Source organism: Hippocampus zosterae, chromosome 1, assembly GCF_025434085.1.
Source record: "Hippocampus zosterae strain Florida chromosome 1, ASM2543408v3, whole genome shotgun sequence".
Lineage (NCBI taxonomy): Eukaryota > Metazoa > Chordata > Actinopteri > Syngnathiformes > Syngnathidae > Hippocampus > Hippocampus zosterae.
The window spans coordinates 22,508,126-22,527,157 of record NC_067451.1 but is presented as its reverse complement, the minus strand read 5'-3'; the positions used below and the strand labels follow the sequence as shown (position 1 = coordinate 22,527,157).

Here is a 19,032-nt window from a genome sequence, read left to right as displayed (position 1 = left end):
AGAATGTCACCTTAACAAGTTGTCCATGGCTTAAAGTCATGTATGTTTTTTTTTTTTTTTTTTTTTTTTAACAGTGTGGTGAGTGGTGGGGAGGGTTGATGAGGATTGGCACACTGAAATCTGAAACCCTAGCAAGTGGTGCTGATGGAAGTCAAGCATACCAAAGGACAAGTGCAGGCTGCCTAAATTGTGACAGAACGAGAGCAGAGGTGGCTGAAAGCGCAGCAGGCGTGCATGCGTGCGTGAGTGTGTGTGTGTGAGGGTACGTGAGCGGCAGGAAGTGTTGAGCCAGACAGGAAGACGTGAGGGGAATATGAGAATCCCTCTCAGACTGACCTCAGCGCTTCACCCACACGTTAGAAGTAGCGGTGTAGGCAGTTCATGTCAGCCGGTTAATATAAAAGCGCAAACCACAAAGAGAAATCTCAAAATCAAGTGAAAACACGTGTTTACTTGTTGGTGTTTCCATCAAAGGCTCTCTTGGCCGAATGCGAGCTGAGTCTGCAAAGAAAATGAGGGTTCCCATGTGAGGTTCGGAGGTCACTTGTGTTGGAGTACAGCGGCAGATTTATGGTCTCCATCAGTCAGAGGAATGGAGGTCACATGTTGACTGTGTTACACGCCTTAGCAATCATACAATCCTACAGGAAGCTGTAATGTATGCAGAAATCCCATCCCGGTTGTGCACTTGTCAAGGTCCGAGTAATAATTTCAAGAATGAATGATGTTTGATACAACGTGAGTTTGTCAGGGGTGAACAACTGAAAGGCTGATGGAACACTGAGAACTTTTATACAAAGAGTCCTTCTGCGGTCCAGTAAAACACATCATTCCTATCTGCCATGACCGAAAAGGTGCACTATTTAAAATGGTTAATTGTCATGTAGCATTTACATTGGGTACCTTGAAAGTTTTGCTTTAAAAGCTTTTAAAAGGACCTACGAATAAAGTGGAATAGGGTGACCGTTTTTGAGCTTCTTTGATGGAGAAATTTTCATGAACGACAATGATAATTTCATGTTGTATTTTTTTGGGGTGGGGGGAAGAAAAAACTGAAAAATGAACTCAGGAGGTGTGAGAAATGTGTTATTTGATATTTTGGGCCGGAATACAAAGGCTTCATTTTTGAACGGGGTGAAAAGAGTCAGATATAAACTCTTTTAGAGGGGAGGGATTACTTTGACGGGCTCTCCCATAAATGAAAATATTGAAAATTTGGAACAGAGAGCAAGTGTCCTTAAATAAGATTCACATTTGCTATAGATACATTTCAGTGATGCATCTCATGCCTTTGACATGGCTTGCCCTGGGACTCTGTTTTGCGGTTGTTTTGATTATAGCACATGAGAACGGAAAACCCATTCGGAATTGCACACAAAGCTCCTCCAAACCATCGTTAAATTTGGGCCCAACTTAGGACAGATCAGTGCCTTTGCATCGGTATGCAGCATTTTATCACTGATCAGCCTAGGAGATTCTCATGTGTTTTTTACATTGTTTGACAGGAAGGTGCATCAGGGTTACAGTGTAAAGAAGAAATATGAGCACGTGTGGAGTGAAAGGAGCTAAAGGACCACTTGTTACCTTGCTCCCCGTGCAGCTGTACTTCACTGCCACTTACCTGCATGGATCCACTTGACCTCTTTGCAAGTCACCTGGTCATAAATGCCAATTCAGAGATGCAGCCGCTCAACAGGGGTGACTGGAGAATACCTCCTTGTCATTCCCTCCCACCTGTGCTAGCCTTTATTAGTGCACAAAAACGGTTGAATGTGTGGAACTCAGGCGAGTTGTAAAACTGCGGGAACTTTGATATGAACTGATTCTATGGTGGGAAGTAATGTACTTTTTCAGATTTTTCAGGTCGCTGTATTTGAGTATCTCTGATGAGTATTTACTTTTATCACAGTTGAAAACTGAGATCTGCACTTCGACTGATCAGAATATGCGTATTCTTTTCAAAGCCGGTTCATGATGATGCAATGTAAAAGAAAGACAAAGTATGCCAATGCTAGCTAGCTCCAAGACAACAATGTAAAAATACAACTTACAAATTTTGATATATTACATTCAAAATGTACAGTTTTTTATGATACTATCAGAATTTGTACTTTTATGCTTTTACTTAAGTACCAAGTTCAATCAGTACGTCGATTGATCAACTTAAAAAAAGGGACTGTATCAGTACTTCTATTTAAGTACAGAGTGTGAGTACTATTGGCAAGTCTAATTAGGCTTTTTCATGATGGGTTGCATGTGTATGGGCCCTCGAAGCTTGAGCACCTGATTGGACCAAAATATGGCAGGTAGCCACCAATCATGAGAGGGGGCTATTTACCACCCAAATCTCCCTTCCCTCCCTCCTTTAAAGTTCACTCACGGCCAAGTCTGCACCTGCCATAGTCGCCACTCCACATGGCATGACAGACATAATGTTCTTGATTTGGAAACATGGTGTGTGTTACCTCAAGATTCATCCTAGCGCAGACACCAGCCAGTGATGACATTCAATTTGTAAGCAAGATGAAAATCTATCTTGTTGGGGAACTTCTTTAAAGTAAACACATGATCATATTTGAAAGCGTGCGGAATGATTTGATGAGTCACCGTAGAAATAGCATGGCTGCAGATATCCATCCAGCTGTTTTAAGGAGGAGGGTGATAAATTTGAGCTCTGAGAAGGTTACTGGGCTTTATGTGAGTTTAAAAGAAAACAAAGCATCATGATCTGATCAAAAGATGGAGCAATAAGTCTATTTAAATAACTTACTGACTATATTTTTTTTGAATTGTATCCAAAGACTTCCTTGTCATTTTATTTAAAAAGGGACAGTGTGGGTTCATGAACATTTAAATGTTCATATTCCAGTTTATAGCCATCGTCTAGAATGGGTTCGATCATTGGTCCCTTGACATGTTGCAACATTTCAAGTATAATTTTGGACTGACTCCTGAGCAGTAGTATTTTTGCCAACGATCCCAAAGAAGCGATTTCAATAGTGGGAAAATGTGCTTTAAATGTGAAACATTTATTCATTACCGAATGATCAAAACATCATTTTTAGTAACAACGTAGCGGTTTTCAAAACACGCAATAGAACACCTCCCCCCCAAAATTCTTTAGTCTGAACCGTTTCACAATTATTTTAATGACCTTAACTTGTGTTATTTATGAATGATAACCTCTGCCTCGCAGAATGAAGTGGATTGGGACGTCGACAGGGTACAACAGTCATATGTTGTGTTGATGGACATGGGACTTTGGCAGATTACGTGACAGTTGCACACATATCTACATTTGTTTCACGAATAACATTTAAACAACTTCAAAACTGTATTGTTTTGGACATGAAAGGATGTGCATTGTGTCGTTGTCATTGGCATTTGCGACATTGCGCAGCCTACTAGACAACAGAATTGCTTACAACACAATATTTTCTCTGTTGCAGTGTTACCTCTGAGTTATTGTCATATTTAGTTCTGATGGTTTTGCTCTTTGAAATATGAATGCTTGTCATCGGTTCACTTCCCACAAAACGTTCTTTCGCTGTGTAATCTAAAACTCCGACGACTATATGTAGGCTCTGTCCAGGCAACAAAAGCAGGACCGAGTGGGCAGTGAAAGTGACGAAACAGACATATTACACCTCCAGGAGTAGCGAGGGGGATCGATTCTGTTTTAGCTGATACTACCATGATTGATTCCCAAACTTTAACGATGGATATGGTTGATACTTCAGTCATTTGAGACCGCTTTTGCAGTTTCATACCATAAAGGAAATCAATACTGGTATGAATTGGCAGACTCACACAAGCAGCAGAGCAGCTTTCCGTGCAGCAATGAAAGATATTACAACAATCATATCTTGACCCGTAGCACCAAAATTGTTTAGTAAAGAATAAAATTAATTTATGGCAGCCCACCAGAGGTAAATGTGTATGTGAGGAAACACTGCAGCAGTAATGTCTTGCTTCTCAGAGCTCATCAATGCCACCATTGATCAATCAGTGAGTTAAAGCCGATGAAAAATGTGCATAAAATGCAAAGTACCACCTGATAAGATCTGTGTATGGTCTAATAGTTCTGCATAAAAATATGGAATTCAATTGCCAGTATGTTTTATCAAAGGCATTTTTTGCATGTTCTGAAAACAATACTGTAGTTTTAGAACATCAGAAAGCTGAAAGCAAAGTCGACTCGGGTCGAAACCAATGGATGGATGCACATTTGTTTTGAGCTGATTCAATATGTTTATATGAAAGTGGCCTGATGTTGATGAACAATGCTTACAGTATCAATTGGAGGATGCCGAGTGGAATACAATGAGGTCATTTACGACTGTGCTATTCTCGTTAGCTTTCTGTAGATTATGGCCCCGCAAGAGCAGTTCCTATTTGGGTTCAGTTTGTGACTGAGTTCTATTTATCGTGTCAGAAACAGAAAAAGGAAAAGAAAAAAGATAGTCTGAGCTGTTTTCCCATCAAGGGGAGCAAACAGAACTGTTTGTTAGCTTTCATCTTAGTTTTCCGTGCAAAGAGGGCTTCCATAACAAACCGCATTATTTTCAAAGTGCGGTTTGATGTGTTAAAGTGATGATTCAACACGTGTTTTATATTGATCCAAGTCGCTTGAACAGCTGCATAAGTGAGTCTGAGTAATAGTAACTGCGACTCTCTAAACAATTCTTTATGGCTTTCTCTGTTTGTGTCTAATTACTGTAGGAAATAGCTGCATGTTCCACAAAAAACACTAATTAGCCCGTGGTAGCCAAAGTAAAATCCCCCAGAATTGGTGTGCAGTGTGACCGCCAAATGGGGTCGACTTTAGCTCAATAATCTGATTCCTCAAATGTAGGAGTACTTTTCAGTTACATTCTACACTATACATGCAATGTGCTGCGTCGAGTAGTTGAATGAAATAAAATCATCTGAATTAAAAAAAATATATATGAGAGAGAGAGAAATCTCATTGCTGTATATCTGGACAGAAATTATATTATTTTGTGCAATCACCCAACAAAATAAAATGGAGTCAATTCAATGACTGGTTTTTTTTTTTGAGTGTACTCAGAAAAAGAATCTGATCAAAAATGTACTGTTTTTGTACCTTTAGCTTTTGGACCCCAGGAAACATTGTGGTCCCGGAGAAGGGAAACATCCACTGGATCTGTTTTTAATGAACCTGAGCTAATTAGCTGTTTGACAACGGTCCAGCTATTTGTACCTCTTCTCAGCAGCAAAGTCAAATGTCAAGGGCGTTAAAGTAATCTGGGCAGCTGACCGTACCACCTCAGTGGGAAGACAGTGTCCCTTAAAGTAAAGTGATTAGGTTTTTGACCACAGTCACATTGGCTGTCATTATCGTGTTTGATTTAAGTCTGACAGAATGAGCGATATAAAGCAGCGCAAGAAGCTGCTTAAAGTCTAACGGCTGACGGGCACTGTACCTGTGGAAAGGGGGAGGAAAAATAAGGCCGTCTTAAATCAGTCGTTGACAATCCGGACTGCACAAGAGGCAGAGCGTACAGGTCCTTCAAAACTGTTTCCTGCTGTGTGGCACACACATTGTCTTCTGTTACACCCATATGCACGCACGCATGCACACAAACACAAAGATACTGCACTTGAAAGTTATGGTGATGAGCAGATTTTTTGATTTACTTTCTTACATTAAAAGAATCTCCCACAGAGCCCCTGGTTTTGTTTTAACATGTTCCAGAACATCAAACTAGGAACACATTTTGGGATTACCGGTACATAAAGGATTTAAGATACCGGTAAAAGTTTTTATTCCAGTGAGGAAGAAGCAGTTGATATATTGTAAGTTAGAAGCTGAGAAACCCACATTTACTGAGACAAAGTGTTACCCTGCAGCTCAATGTGCATACTGAAGTTCTCCTCTTTCATCTCAAACTGCTTCAAACAACAAAGTGTGACGGAAAAGTGGTTAGGACTGCACGACTGTCCGTGTTTTATGTTATGTGTTGTGTTTATTGATTTTACTTTATGTTAACTGTTTTGTTAAGCGCTTTGTTACAGCTGCCGCTGTTGTGAAAGCGCTATATAAATCAGCATGTATTGTATTGTAATGTACATTTACAGTAATTACTCACCAATGTTATATAACAGGGCGGCCCGGTAGTCCAGTGGTTAGCACGTGGGCTTCACAGTGCAGAGGTACCGGGTTCGATTCCAGCTCCGGCCTCCCTGTGTGGAGTTTGCATGTTCTCCCCGGGCCTGCGTGGGTTTTCTCCGGGTGCTCCGGTTTCCTCCCACATTCCAAAAATATGCATGGCAGGCTGATTGAACACTCTAAATTGTCCCTAGGTGTGAGTGTGAGTGCGAATGGTTGTTCGTCTATGTGTGCCCTGCGATTGGCTGGCAACCGATTCAGGGTGTCCCCCGCCTACTGCCCGGAGACAGCTGGGATAGGCTCCAGCACCCCCCGCGACCCTAGTGAGGATCAAGCGGCTCAGAAGATGATGAATGTTATATAACAATTCAGTACTTGATTTTGCAGGACAGATTGATGTATTTTGGTTCAAATCAAATGTTCAAAAACACCACATTTTATTATACATAGTATAATATATTATACATAGTATTGTATGTAAACAATGTTTTTAAAAAAACATTAAAAGTTACAGCGTTTGTGGTCCGAAGCGAAAGAAGCTACTACATAAATGTATGTTCTAAGCACAGAACTATTCTGTCAGATGACAAGTCCAAGATGTACCCCACCATGGTACCTTAAGGAGGACTAATGATAGAAAATATATCAATCAATGAAAGGATGTGTGAATAAACATTAGTTGGTCATTTTAGTGTGCCGAAAAGTTTATCCAAGCACTGTACGTCACTCAAAACAGTGGCATTAGTTGCTAATCCACCAGTCTTGTAGATGAGTCCAAGACATCCGGCCATCCACCTGGCAAACTATGCCAGCTGTCTTTGTGCAAGAAGTGTGGTCCACCCAGGACTGCTTGCCAGCCAATCGCAGCAATTCTTAGATGCTATTTTCATGACAGACACTGTAGCTTTAGATTCCAAATGATATTTAGATTTGTCTTGATGCTCCTTTTAAAATCTTCCCTCGTCTACAGTCGCAGCATCAAAGAATGGATGGTACATCCCATTCCCCTATCGTGTGAAAAAGCAAGCTTGTGCACACACACGTGAGGAGCGTCAACAAACACACATCTTAATCGAGTCGATATTTATTTGAGCACGCGTCTGAATCACTGGTGGCTGAATGTGGTTTATTTATCTGGATTTTGCTCATTTCCAGCATTGCCACGCAAGGGAATTCTTTTCATGACATGCACCGATTCTTCTCTCGATATTCACAAGGACTGAGATGACAGATTTGGTTAGAGTTTCTTATTAACAAGATTCTGCTTTTCTGTGTTAAAAATCTGTTCTTTATTCAAAATAGATCTTTAAAAAGTAAAGACTTGGTTGAATTTAAAACGGGTTGAATTTCTGTCCGATTTTTTTTTTTTTAATGGGGGGAAAAAAAGCTTACCCATACATTTTCAGAACCTGATTAAAAAAAAGAGCATGTGTTTCCATATTTTGAGTTTATTTTAAAAAAATAATAAAGCAGCATTGCATTTCTTTGTATGGAACAAGTTGGACCAAGAATTAAACGACTGCCAAAAAATGTCATTTTAAAACTACACCTAAGAGAAATATTTTAAATGCCGATGTTGAGAGTGGACAATAAAAGCAGCAATTTGTTTTTTCGCTGCATTTTATTCCTATTATTTCATGATGTGAAGAACGCAGACATAATCCTTAATTGCTTTTCTAGAAATAAGCAAGACTTTGCTTACTTTATGTGGAGGGGGAACGTATTATAAGCTCATGCTTCTGTCTATTTTCCCTTTCATACAAAATGTATATGGTGTTTGTTGAGTAAATGGCTGCATAAAATAATCAACTGGAAGAAAACTGAATTTGAAATGAGCACAAGACCTAACATAATTGAGCTCAATCTCACACGGTGATAATACAGAAAAGTTTTAGCAGTCACGTTGAAGTCCAATTCAGCTTGTGCCCAATCAGTGAATTATTTCATGAAGACAGCAGCACATCACCTCGGGGGGCTGTGTGGGTGAGTCACCCAGTGCGTGACTCAACAACCTTTTTAACTGTTTACATCCACAGTGTGTTTCTGCCCTTCCTGCTCCCACACCCAGTTTTTTATTGGAAGGGAAGTTGGACAAAGTTTGACAGATCAGGAGACAGCGAGCGAGATGTTGTGTCAGCTGTCCGGATTCATCAAAGTGTCCGCTTCACTGATAGTAGTTTATCTGAAATGTCATTGGAAGTTCATGAATTCAAGGCTTCACTTCTTTCTGCCGAAATTGAATTGGGAACACAAGTAATTGTCAAAATGTAATTTTAGGTCACCCAGTGTTATATTCGCTTTTTCAATATTCATTTTGACTTTTGTTTTTCTAAATCAGCTAGTTTTAATTTTAATAGCAGCAATTTTAGTTACTAGTTTTTAGATGTATTTCCTCAAATACGTAATGGCCAGCCAGGGATTTTGCTTCACTGAACTGCAGAGAATACTCTGTTTGTTTGAAAAAATGATTCATAAAAAAAACATGTCTCCGTGTGCGTGTCCGCGTGTTCAGTTCATTCTTTGTTCACAATTTTAGCACAATGTGAGCTATAAGAGAGGAAAGTCAGGGCGGTGTTCTGTAACTTCTGCACTTTGTTACCTGGAAGCACTTTGTTTGCAGTAAAGGTCACCGTAGCTTATTTAAGACAAGCTGTGAAAAACAGAAGGAGTGTGTGTGCGTGTGTGTCTGTGTGCGCATGCGTGTGAGGCTATAGTAGGTGGAGAACTACATGTGTTGTGTTCAAGACTTTCAGGCATTGATGCAGAAATGACTTCCAACCCTGTAGATTGGTTGCAGTTGTCAGTCAACAAATTCAATACTGCAAACATTAGATTGATGGGCTCGTGCATTTTATTTGCGCAGTCCTGAATCATTCCATGTGTTTGTTTCCTCAGATATCAACACTGGAATGTAGCCCGTTTTTACAGAGCTGCACTACTTTGGACACGTGTCCACAGCCACACATGTGTGTATCATCACCATCCTCAAATGAGTATTCTCAACAGCTCCAATAAGTGGAAATCTATTCTTAGACCTTGGGCTCAATGTATTTGATTAATTACTAGATCAACAATTAAATTATCATTTTAAAGTAATGGAAGAATTGAATCTTCTGAACTGCTGCTTCGAAGTTAGTATTGTGATCCAAGCGGTATATTACTCATGATGACTATCGCTCATCGTCAAAGTTAATTTTTTATCTTTTGCTATTAACCACTAGTTTCTTTTTTTGCTGTGTCACATTGGAGAATGTTAAAATGATACTTAAAACATGGGATGCAACAATAGCGGGAGGACAAGCGCTTACATTTGAGTACCGGTACTCCCAGATACTGAGTACCGATACTTTTCAGTATAATGTGCAATTGTGATGACATTTTAATTGTTTTCAAATTATTTTTTTAAAGCACAAAGCTTTCTTGAACATGATTTAGGGTTCAGACAAATACGACACTCTGTAAAGTAAGAACTTATCATTACTGACATTTTGACTCCCAACTGCATGTTTTTTCAAACAGTGACGACACATATTTCACTGAAATGTTGCTTGTAACACAAGGCGTTATGCAGTTATGCGGCATCGCCATCGGAACACAAGGTGGCAAAAGTAAAAGGAGCACATACAAATGTAAAGTTGTTTCCGCTTTGTGACAGGAGGGGGTTGTTGGCATGGCCGAGCGACCGAGAAATTAGGCGATTGAATCACTACCACATCTAGCTCTTTGAAATAATTAAAAATGCATGACTTCCTAAATCGCATCAGTGACAACGCAGCAAAATAAGTGGATACAAGCCGATGGAAGCCGGTAGTGGTGTAGGAATGATTCATGGCCGTGTAGCAGCGTGAAGTCCGGGATTCCATCCATTAACCTTCTCACTGACCACATCATATCCTCCGCCCCCACATTGCCCTTATTTATTTATTTTTGTACAACCTGCGTGAAGCCAAAGCTGCGAGGTCTGATGAACCTGACCTCCAGCCAAAGAGAGCACAGAAACGGTCGCAAACATGCCGCAGGGTTCATCCCATTCCCACCACGACGAGTTTTTGTTTTCACTTCTTGCACATAACGTTTGAGCGTACATCAACGTCGCTCATCCATCTACGGCTGACGCACAACGTAGGGTTGGCCTGTGTGTGATCAGTGCACACCGGATGCCAGGCAACACATGACCGCCTGCAGAGAGACATCAAGCGAGGGTCACTTGTTCTCTACTCGAGCATTCTGTGCCGACTTGGGGAATTTATTGCTCCATCTGCGTCTTTTCTCAGGGCCTCCCGGAAAGCGTGGAAGGTTGGGAAGAAGAGGGGAACCGGGTAAGTAAAGTCCACCACCTGTTTTTTTTTCTTGTCTTGCCTTTCCTGTTCGTTTTCACTAACTTGCTCCATCACGCTCTCGGTGACTGGATGTGTCGTGCAAAGCCCGCATCCAGCGGCTCATTAGGCTTTTAGGTTTTAGGAGCCCATCTTCCTCCGTTAACCTGGCCCATGTGGTGGTACTAACATTGTCCAGATGTCAGGGTATCTCATTGAGCTATCGTAACTGCTCAAACTCACTGAGTGCCAACTTCTCTGCCCTATGGTTTGGAATGAGAAACCCGGATATGCCGTGCTATCACCAGTTTGTTGACTGGTTGGGCGTAGCTGTGTCCACACGGTACTACTTAACCCTCCAATTAAGTCAACAACAAAACAAGGATCATAGTCAACAAACACAAAGTCCTGGATGCCCACCATTGTTTGTTTACTAAACAATGGTGGGCATCCAATATTTTGTTTTTTGGGTTTTTTTCCACCGCCTTCCACAGCGAGTGGCAAATTGGCCGCCTGCTGTAGTATTTAATGGTCAAATAAATTCACATAAGCTTTTGGTGAGCTTTATTAATGCCTTATAGTAAACTTTTTGGGACCCTCTCATAATCCTACTGACAATTTGACATAATGACCACATGCCCCCCCAAATACCAGAGGATCGGTTTATTTTTTAATATTTGATCCTAAATATTCATGAGGTCGGCAAAGGTGATGGCTTTAGTATGTTTCCAGTCTCCTTATGGTGGTATGCACTTTTTTTTAATGATACAACATCATTCATATAATTTACAGACTATTGAGCATCCAGTTGGAGAATGATTTCCCTATTGTTGTCATTCTTGAACAAACAACGCAAACCATTCTAAATGCCAGTTTATCCTAACAGCTTCACCATAAACTCATATGGCAGCATATCTCATGAACTTTACCATATTTCAGGTGCTGCATTGAAAACAAACCACAGTACATGTGCAGCAAGCAGAGACGCACACGGTATTTTCTCATGTCTGTTTTGTCTCTCTCTCTCTCTGTTGCAGGACCTCCTGTAAGTACATTTGCATCACAATCAGTAAGGTAGTATTAAAGTTAACCAGTGTGAAGGCATGGAACGTAGAAAAGTCACAGTCTGTGTAAAATAGAGCAAAAGAACACACCGCCTGACAAACTGTCACAAACATGTTCACATCTGCACCCACAACTGGACTGCTAAAGGAAGTGTGCGCGCATGCATGCGTGCGTGGGTGCGTGTGTGTGTGTTAGGGCCAGCAAATAAGTTATTGTTCTCTGAGGGCTCATAATTTATTTTTTTTAAACACGCACACCTATCATTTTCGAACAGGACACAAGTGCTGTCTTCCGGGTGAACATTCAGAGTCAAAATTCCCAGTACCCCCAACACAACATATTGTGGTATAACACTGTTGGATGGGTCAAGTCAGAACTTCATTACTCGATGTTACCATTATGTTTTCACTGCGCACATAACAAATCCACATCTTGAATCTTGATTAGCATGTCAATATTTCAAATTAGTAGAGTAGCGTTTGCATGTTATCCGGGCTTAGGCATATTAAGATTAACTCATGTCCAAGCTAAAAATTAACAAAAAAACCCCCACCATAATTGGCTTGAAGCGTCTTGATTGCTATCTTGAATAAACCTACACTAAAGCGCCAGTTAAGAGGTCACGGTTGTGAAGTTGCTGACTACATTCTAAAGTATTTCATACAGTGGAACCTCTGAGGTCAAACACAATCTATTTAGGAATGCTACTTAGCCTCTGAGTTGTTCAGAAACGTGTTTTTTTTCTATTGTAAGATCTGTACCTGCACATAACATTTATGACATTCTCAACTGCCATGCACACGTAAACGTGCAACCTTGTGTAAACATTGAACCTCAGAGGCATCAGACTTGAGATGGTCCCCTATATCTACTTGAGACTTTCTGGATGTACCTTCACACAGTTCAAATAAATCTAAACTCTGATTGCCATTCAATGATAATACGATATTCTGAAAATTGTTTGCAGCCCCGTTCTAATCTGTTTCACTGCTTCATCCTTTAATGTCTAACCTCACCAGGGCAAAGCCGGACGGGATGGATACCCGGTAAATTAGATTTGTTCTATAACCTTTCAATCTTCTTTCTGATTCAATCATGAGTTCTTTTAAACCTCTGCTGAAATTTTTTCCCTATTTTTCTTCTGTTTGTTGCTCCTTTTATTGCCCTTTCATGCAACTGTTGCTGCTTTTTTTCCCTAACCTCATATGACTTTCAGTACTTATCATTTATCCTGCACCGTAACATTTGTAGACAAACATCTGCACACAAATTATGGTACAAGCTGTCCTTTGACATGTTCTTTGGGGGGGGGGGGGGGAGCAGAATAGGTGCTACTTAATGGATACATACGGTATGCTATGATAAAAAAGGAAGTTAACCTTTTTAATTCAAGAAGATTCAAGAAAACCTTTATTAGTCTCGCAATGGAGAAATTCCCAATTCACAGCAGCAAAGTTATGAATTGAAGAAGTAGAACAACAAAATATAGGAGCTGCTGGAAAGGCAGCCACTTTCGCGGCGCCATTTTGAAGTCAAAATAACACAACACAACACATAGGATACAGACAGTCGTGCAATCTTCACCACTTTTCTGCATACACTTTGTTGTCTGAAGCAATTATAGATGAAAAAGGAGAGGATCAAAGTGTCCTTTCACCAGTGGATCAGAGACGTCATGCTGAAAATGTGCACACGTCTGCTACAAGCTAAGTTTGAAAGTTGAAGTTGAAAGCAAACACGAAGCTGTAGCATCCATTGATGAAAAAGAGATTAGTTCACTTCTCCTGTCCCACGTAATCCGCTTCAAACTCCAAGCCGCGACTCCCAGTTCCAAATCCACGTTGGCGCTCTGCGCTGACGCTCCTTTCTTCTGATCGTCGGCTCCTCAAGCCTTGCATCCATCCAGCCGCAGACCGTTCAACAGCACCGATCTATCCGCTGAACAAAGCGGGGCTGTGAAAAATGCTGCCCATTACAGGCGCAAGACACAAGCGCCCCGGGACTGTCCAGTAACTTATATACTGTGTGTGTGTGTGTGTGTGTGTGTGTGTGTGTGTGTGTGTGTGTGTGTGTGTGTGTGTGTGTGTGTGTGTGTGTGTGTGTGTGTGTGTGTGTGTGTGTGTGTGTGTGTGTATATATATATATATATATATATATTGTATATACATACAGGTACATACTTATAAGGGCAGACTTGGCATGAAGTAGTCGCAAGTCTTCCAGGTGCCCACAAAGGTCTCATAAAAACCTTTAAGAGATTTCCACAAATCAAGTAACAAACACAATTGTTTGCGTCTGAATTCAATCAAATTACTGAATTTATCATCACCGTTTTGATTTTGGACCCCCAAAATGACTAAATATGCCACTTAATTTTACATTAAAAAAAATCCTATATGATTAAATACGCTTAAGAAGCAGCCGTATCAGCAGCTGAGAGCTCAGTTTCTTGCTCATGTGGTGCTGAGTAGCAATTTTACATTTTAGATTGCCCCAGTGAGCTGAGATGATTACCCAACAAAATTAAATGCTCCTGCAGCTTGTATGTCTTAATGATTTACTCGGTGGTTCCATAATGAAATCAGTCGTGATTCATATATATATGGTCATTCATTTGCACACTGATATTGTTTCATGTAATTGAGTGGCCTCTTGTGACTGGAGAGTACTTGTCTCCTTTGACAAAATGAAGCACAATGGAAAGCCATTTTAGTAATAATCATAATCATGATAATAACCTGATGTTTTTCAATATACTTTATCCATCTTGAGATCTATGTACTACTAACTACTTTATTAGTGATGTGAAACTGTCCATTAGTTGACATCTGCATGCTACTATTACTACTAGTGAACCACCCAATAGGAACTAGTAGAATGCTATAGTCCCACTTCTAGTCAAGTCAACAGTATTTATAGAGCACTTTCAAACAGCCATCGCTGCATACAAAGTGCTGTACATGGAGCGATTTAACATACACAATAAACAGTAAGATGAATCGGTAATAAAGGCGGTAGAAAGCACCAAGCAGTAAAATCAAGAACAAATCTAAGTCATGCTGAGTCGAACGCCAAAGAATACAAGTGAGTTTTGAGGAGGGCTTTAAAGATGGGCAGCGAGGAGGCTTGCCGAATGTTCAGTGGGAGGTCGTTCCAGAGAGAGGGACCAGCAACAGAAAAGGCTCGATCCCCTCTGAGCCTCAGTTTAGTTCTTGGTACTTCTAACAAAGACTGGTCCACAGACCTGAGGCGCCGGGCAGGTGTGTAGGGACGGATGAGCTCAGAGAGGTAAGGTGGCGCGAGATTATTCAGAGATTTGAAAACAAAGAGGAGGATCTTGAAAATAACTCTAAAATGAATGGGAAGCCAGTGAAGGGATGCCAGAGTAGGAGTTATATGCTCCCTCTTACGAGTGCCTGTCAAGAGGCGAGCAGCGGCATTCTGGACCAGCTGAAGGCGCTTAATGGAGGACTGGCTGACTCCAAAGTACAGGGCATTGCAGTAATCCAGCCGGGATGTGACAAAGGCATGAATTACTGTCTCAAAGTGTTCATGTGAGAGGAGAGGTTTTATTTTGGCCAGCTGTCTAAGGTGAAAGAAGCTTGATTTAACAACGGCACCAATTTGCCGATCGAGTTTGAAATCACTGTCTAGTTTAAGGCCCAAGTTTGAGACCGTTGATTTCAGATAAGGAGACAGGGGGCCCAAGTCTACAGGATGGAATGAATAAGGGCCACTGGGACCAAACAATATCACCTCTGTCTTCTTTTCGTTGAATTTCAAGAAATTTTGTGCCATCCAGGTTTTGATTTCTTCCAGACAGGATAGGAGTGGCCTTAATGAGAAGGTGTCTTTCTTGCTCAGTGGGACATAGATCTGGCAGTCATCTGCATAGCAGTGGAAGGGAATACCATGTTTCCTTAAGATGGAACCCAATGGGAGCAGATACAGCGAGAACAGCAGAGGCCCCAGAATTGAGCCCTGTGGAACACCACATGACAGGGGAGCAGTGCGTGACTCAGAGCAGCCAAGGCTGACACAAAAGGTCCTGTCATCTAGATAGGACCTAAACCACTCGGTCTAAAATGTGTCCTTGTTCATGTGTCGGGCTGGTCACATACTGCACAAATTTAAAAGAGTCAGTAAGTCTTAAGAAGTCTTTTGCTAGCGTTTTTTCCGGACAGCACACATGGATATTAAAATCCCCCATTAGGAGGATATGATCATATCTCAGCCTGATTTCCGCAAGAAAGGTTGAAAAATCGCTTAAAAAGTCTTTGTTGTATTTAGGAGGACGGTCAATGACAGCACAAAGCACCGGGAAAATACGACCAACTTCAAAGAAGGTTGCTTCAAAGCTGTTGGCCGATGTGGTGAATGTGCACCGTTTACATTTGAAATTGTTCCTAAAGATGCTTACCGTACCTCCACCACGTCCCGATGTCCTCGGGGTATCGAGGAAACCACAGTCAGGTGGTAACAATTCAATCAAAGCGTTGTACTCACCAGTACCTGCCCAAGTCTCCGTAAGACACAGAAAATCCAAGTCATTGGAAAGGAAATACTCCCTCAGAATATGGGTCTTGTTTGTCAGCGACCGGGCGTTTAACAACGCGATCCTTGTGGAAGTAGCAACGGGAGGGATTGCCTCTGTCGATCGCAGAGCCCGGCTTCTGCCTTCCATACAGGCGTGTGAGCATTTATCTACTGTGTATTAGTTTTCATTAATAATCTAGCGTGCTAACAAGATGTCGAGAAAATGCTCAAATGCTTTTTGAAGCTCTTTAATTTGATATCCTACGAGTGCACCACTCGTCTTAACAGTGTCTTAACAGTGAGGACAAAGAGCATACTACACTGTAAAATCCAATCATTTATCTTAACTTAAACCAAAAACATGCAAACCAGTTACAATAAAAAAGTAAAGTAATTCATTTTATTTGTACCAGCACTTACTTTGGTGAGTCAACTTACAAATGAGTTTATTCCACAATTAAATCAAGTAGAGTGATACTTGATAACTTACTTTATAAATACTCAGTTAAGACTAATCAGGATTACTATTTTAATCTACTGCATTTTTGCATGTCAAATATGTGCTGTTTTATTCATAAAATTTACTTGTCTAAGTTTCAGTAATTTATATTACTTTACTTGACTAATGTATATGTTTACTTGAAAAGCAATCTGAAATGTTTCCAGGAGGGGCTCAGAATCGATCCGCTTCTCCTCTACGTAGAGAGGAGCCAGATGAGCTGGCACGGGCATCAAATTAGGATGCCTCCTGGACGCCTCCCTGGTGAGGTGTGTCCCACCGGCAGGAGGCCACCGGGGATGACACGCTCGATAGACTATGTCTCCCAGCTGACTTGTGAACAACTTGGGATCTCTCGGGAAGAACTGAAAAAATTTGCTGGGGAGAGGGAAGTCTGGGCTTTCCTGCTAAAGCTGTTGCTCCCGAGATCCGACCTTGGATAAGCAGTGGAAAATACATGGATAAATGGATAAACTCTAGGAGCCAAAATGAACGTCAGCCTGCACAGCATCCATGTTTTCTTCTGAATTGCCAGAACAGCAACACCATTCACCAACAGACAGAGCAGATATACCGACAGAAAAAAAGTCCTCGGTGGTGGGAAACTATGCCGTCCAATGATAGATAGACAGATTTGACTCAACCAGTACAAGGTTGGGTCGCACATCTCATCTCTTACTAACAACCGCGGTACTAGCGGTTAGGCTAAGAGTCGCATCAGTAATGAAAACATTTAGAAAGCAAAAAGGATGACATTTGTCACAGGCAAAATTCAGGTCCGCACCTTGCCCTCGGTGATCCTGAGAGGGAGAATTGTTTTACCTTCTTCTTAGGAAAGCTTAACGGTGGTTAGTCACCTTTACAACAAGCATTACTACCACCTACTGACCCGGGTGTGGAATAGATCAGGGGTGAGTGAGACTGTTTGCTACTTGTTGTTGCAAGTGATCTTAACTTAGAAATGAAGTAATCGTCACTCTAAACACGACTGGGAGGGCTACGGCCCGGAGGATTGGCAGTAGGTCCCCCGCTCCTGGATCTTGGACCCGTCCCTTCTCTGCGCTTTCCACGCTGCCCACCCATCGAAGCCGGGTGGTCCGCCAGGAGGCGTCCGTTGAGGGGGGTACTGTCACGGTTCTGTTTCAGTCTGGCCAGCAGGTGGCATGAGCGGACTTCTGTGCACACTTGCTGCCGATCTATGATTAGTACACTCTGGATTTAAGGACCCCTATGCTGTGCACCTGTTGTCGGAGTATTGCCTTTGCCTTGCTGCTTCCTTGCTCATAGACTGCTTTTGCTGTAGACCTCGTCGTGTTTCGCTTTTGAACTCTCGGTACCAAGTATTTTGTAAGTTTGTTTTTTATTTTGTGATTTGGCCTTCACTTGCATGTATTGGCTACATTATTTTCCTCCCTTGCCTTTTGTGCAAGCGCTTTTTGTTATTCGTTTTTGTGCCCTCTGGTCCTTGTTTTGACCAGCACTTTGTTACTTCTTTGGCAGTGCGATTTTTGTATATTAAACCCTTTTTGCTACGGAGACCTTGTTTGGTGTCTACACTTCTGGGATCCCAACTTTATTCGGCTTGCCTGAATGTGACAACTAGTTATGAAGGCATATTTGTGATCAACTAGTAAAGTTAACTCGTGTTTGGATTTTCTCTCCTTGCTTGCGCGGGTCTTCTCTGTTTTTGTTGTAGTTGTTATTTGCTGTAGTGTGCTACTCAGACGAGGATGACATTTCTGTCTACTTTTTTGCAAACTTTGCAAAACTGGAGCATTTCTCAGCAAGATGTAGTGCACAGTCGTTTAGAGGTAGTATCTTTTTTATTTTATTCGTAACATACCGATTCAGGGTGTCCTCCGCCTACTGCCCGAAGACAGCTGGGATAGGCTCCAGCACCCCCCGCGACCCTAGTGAGGATCAAGCGGCTCGGAAGATGAATGAATGAATGAATAAATGGTATGCCCTAACCATGACTACTTTTGTTGTATAGTGTTTTGTTACAGAGGTCAACCATCCTTAATTGTTTTTAGTGTTTCCTCCTACTAAATTTTTATTTGCATGATGGTAGCTTAGATGTGTCTCTCAATCGTCATGTAGCTCTCCCATAATTCCAATCCTTTAAACAGGCATGACATCGTTTGTGTGACTCAATTTCAGTGCATGTGCTTCCGTGATCTTGTGTGTTGATTCTACATGTCCCGTGTCATACTTCTTCATAAATCACCACTGAGAGGCTTGTGCCTTCCTGACGTCAATCAACAGCTAACAGACTGACAGGACTCTGCAGGATGGAGAAAATGCATCAAATGATTGCGATAGATATACGCAGTCACCACCTGTATCAGTGTGTTTATACAATAATGGTAGTTTGTGACAGACAACGGGCCATGGGCCTCCATTGTTCGGTCGCTCTGGCTGCTAAGTGCACATTAAAGCCAGACCAGCAGCCAACAACATGTCAGTCATGGTTGTGTTCCGAC

General features: G+C 41.5%; 1 protein-coding gene across 1 annotated transcript in view; it reads left to right on the top strand.

Moving 5' to 3' along the window:
• The window catches only part of LOC127611135 (collagen alpha-1(XXIII) chain-like), a 126,538-nt gene that overhangs the window by 79,187 nt on the left and 28,319 nt on the right, over positions 1-19,032 (top strand). Inside the window, 2 exon segments of the mRNA XM_052081485.1 lie at positions 10,408-10,472; positions 12,534-12,560. Of these exon segments, the coding sequence (XP_051937445.1) occupies positions 10,408-10,472; positions 12,534-12,560 (92 nt within the window).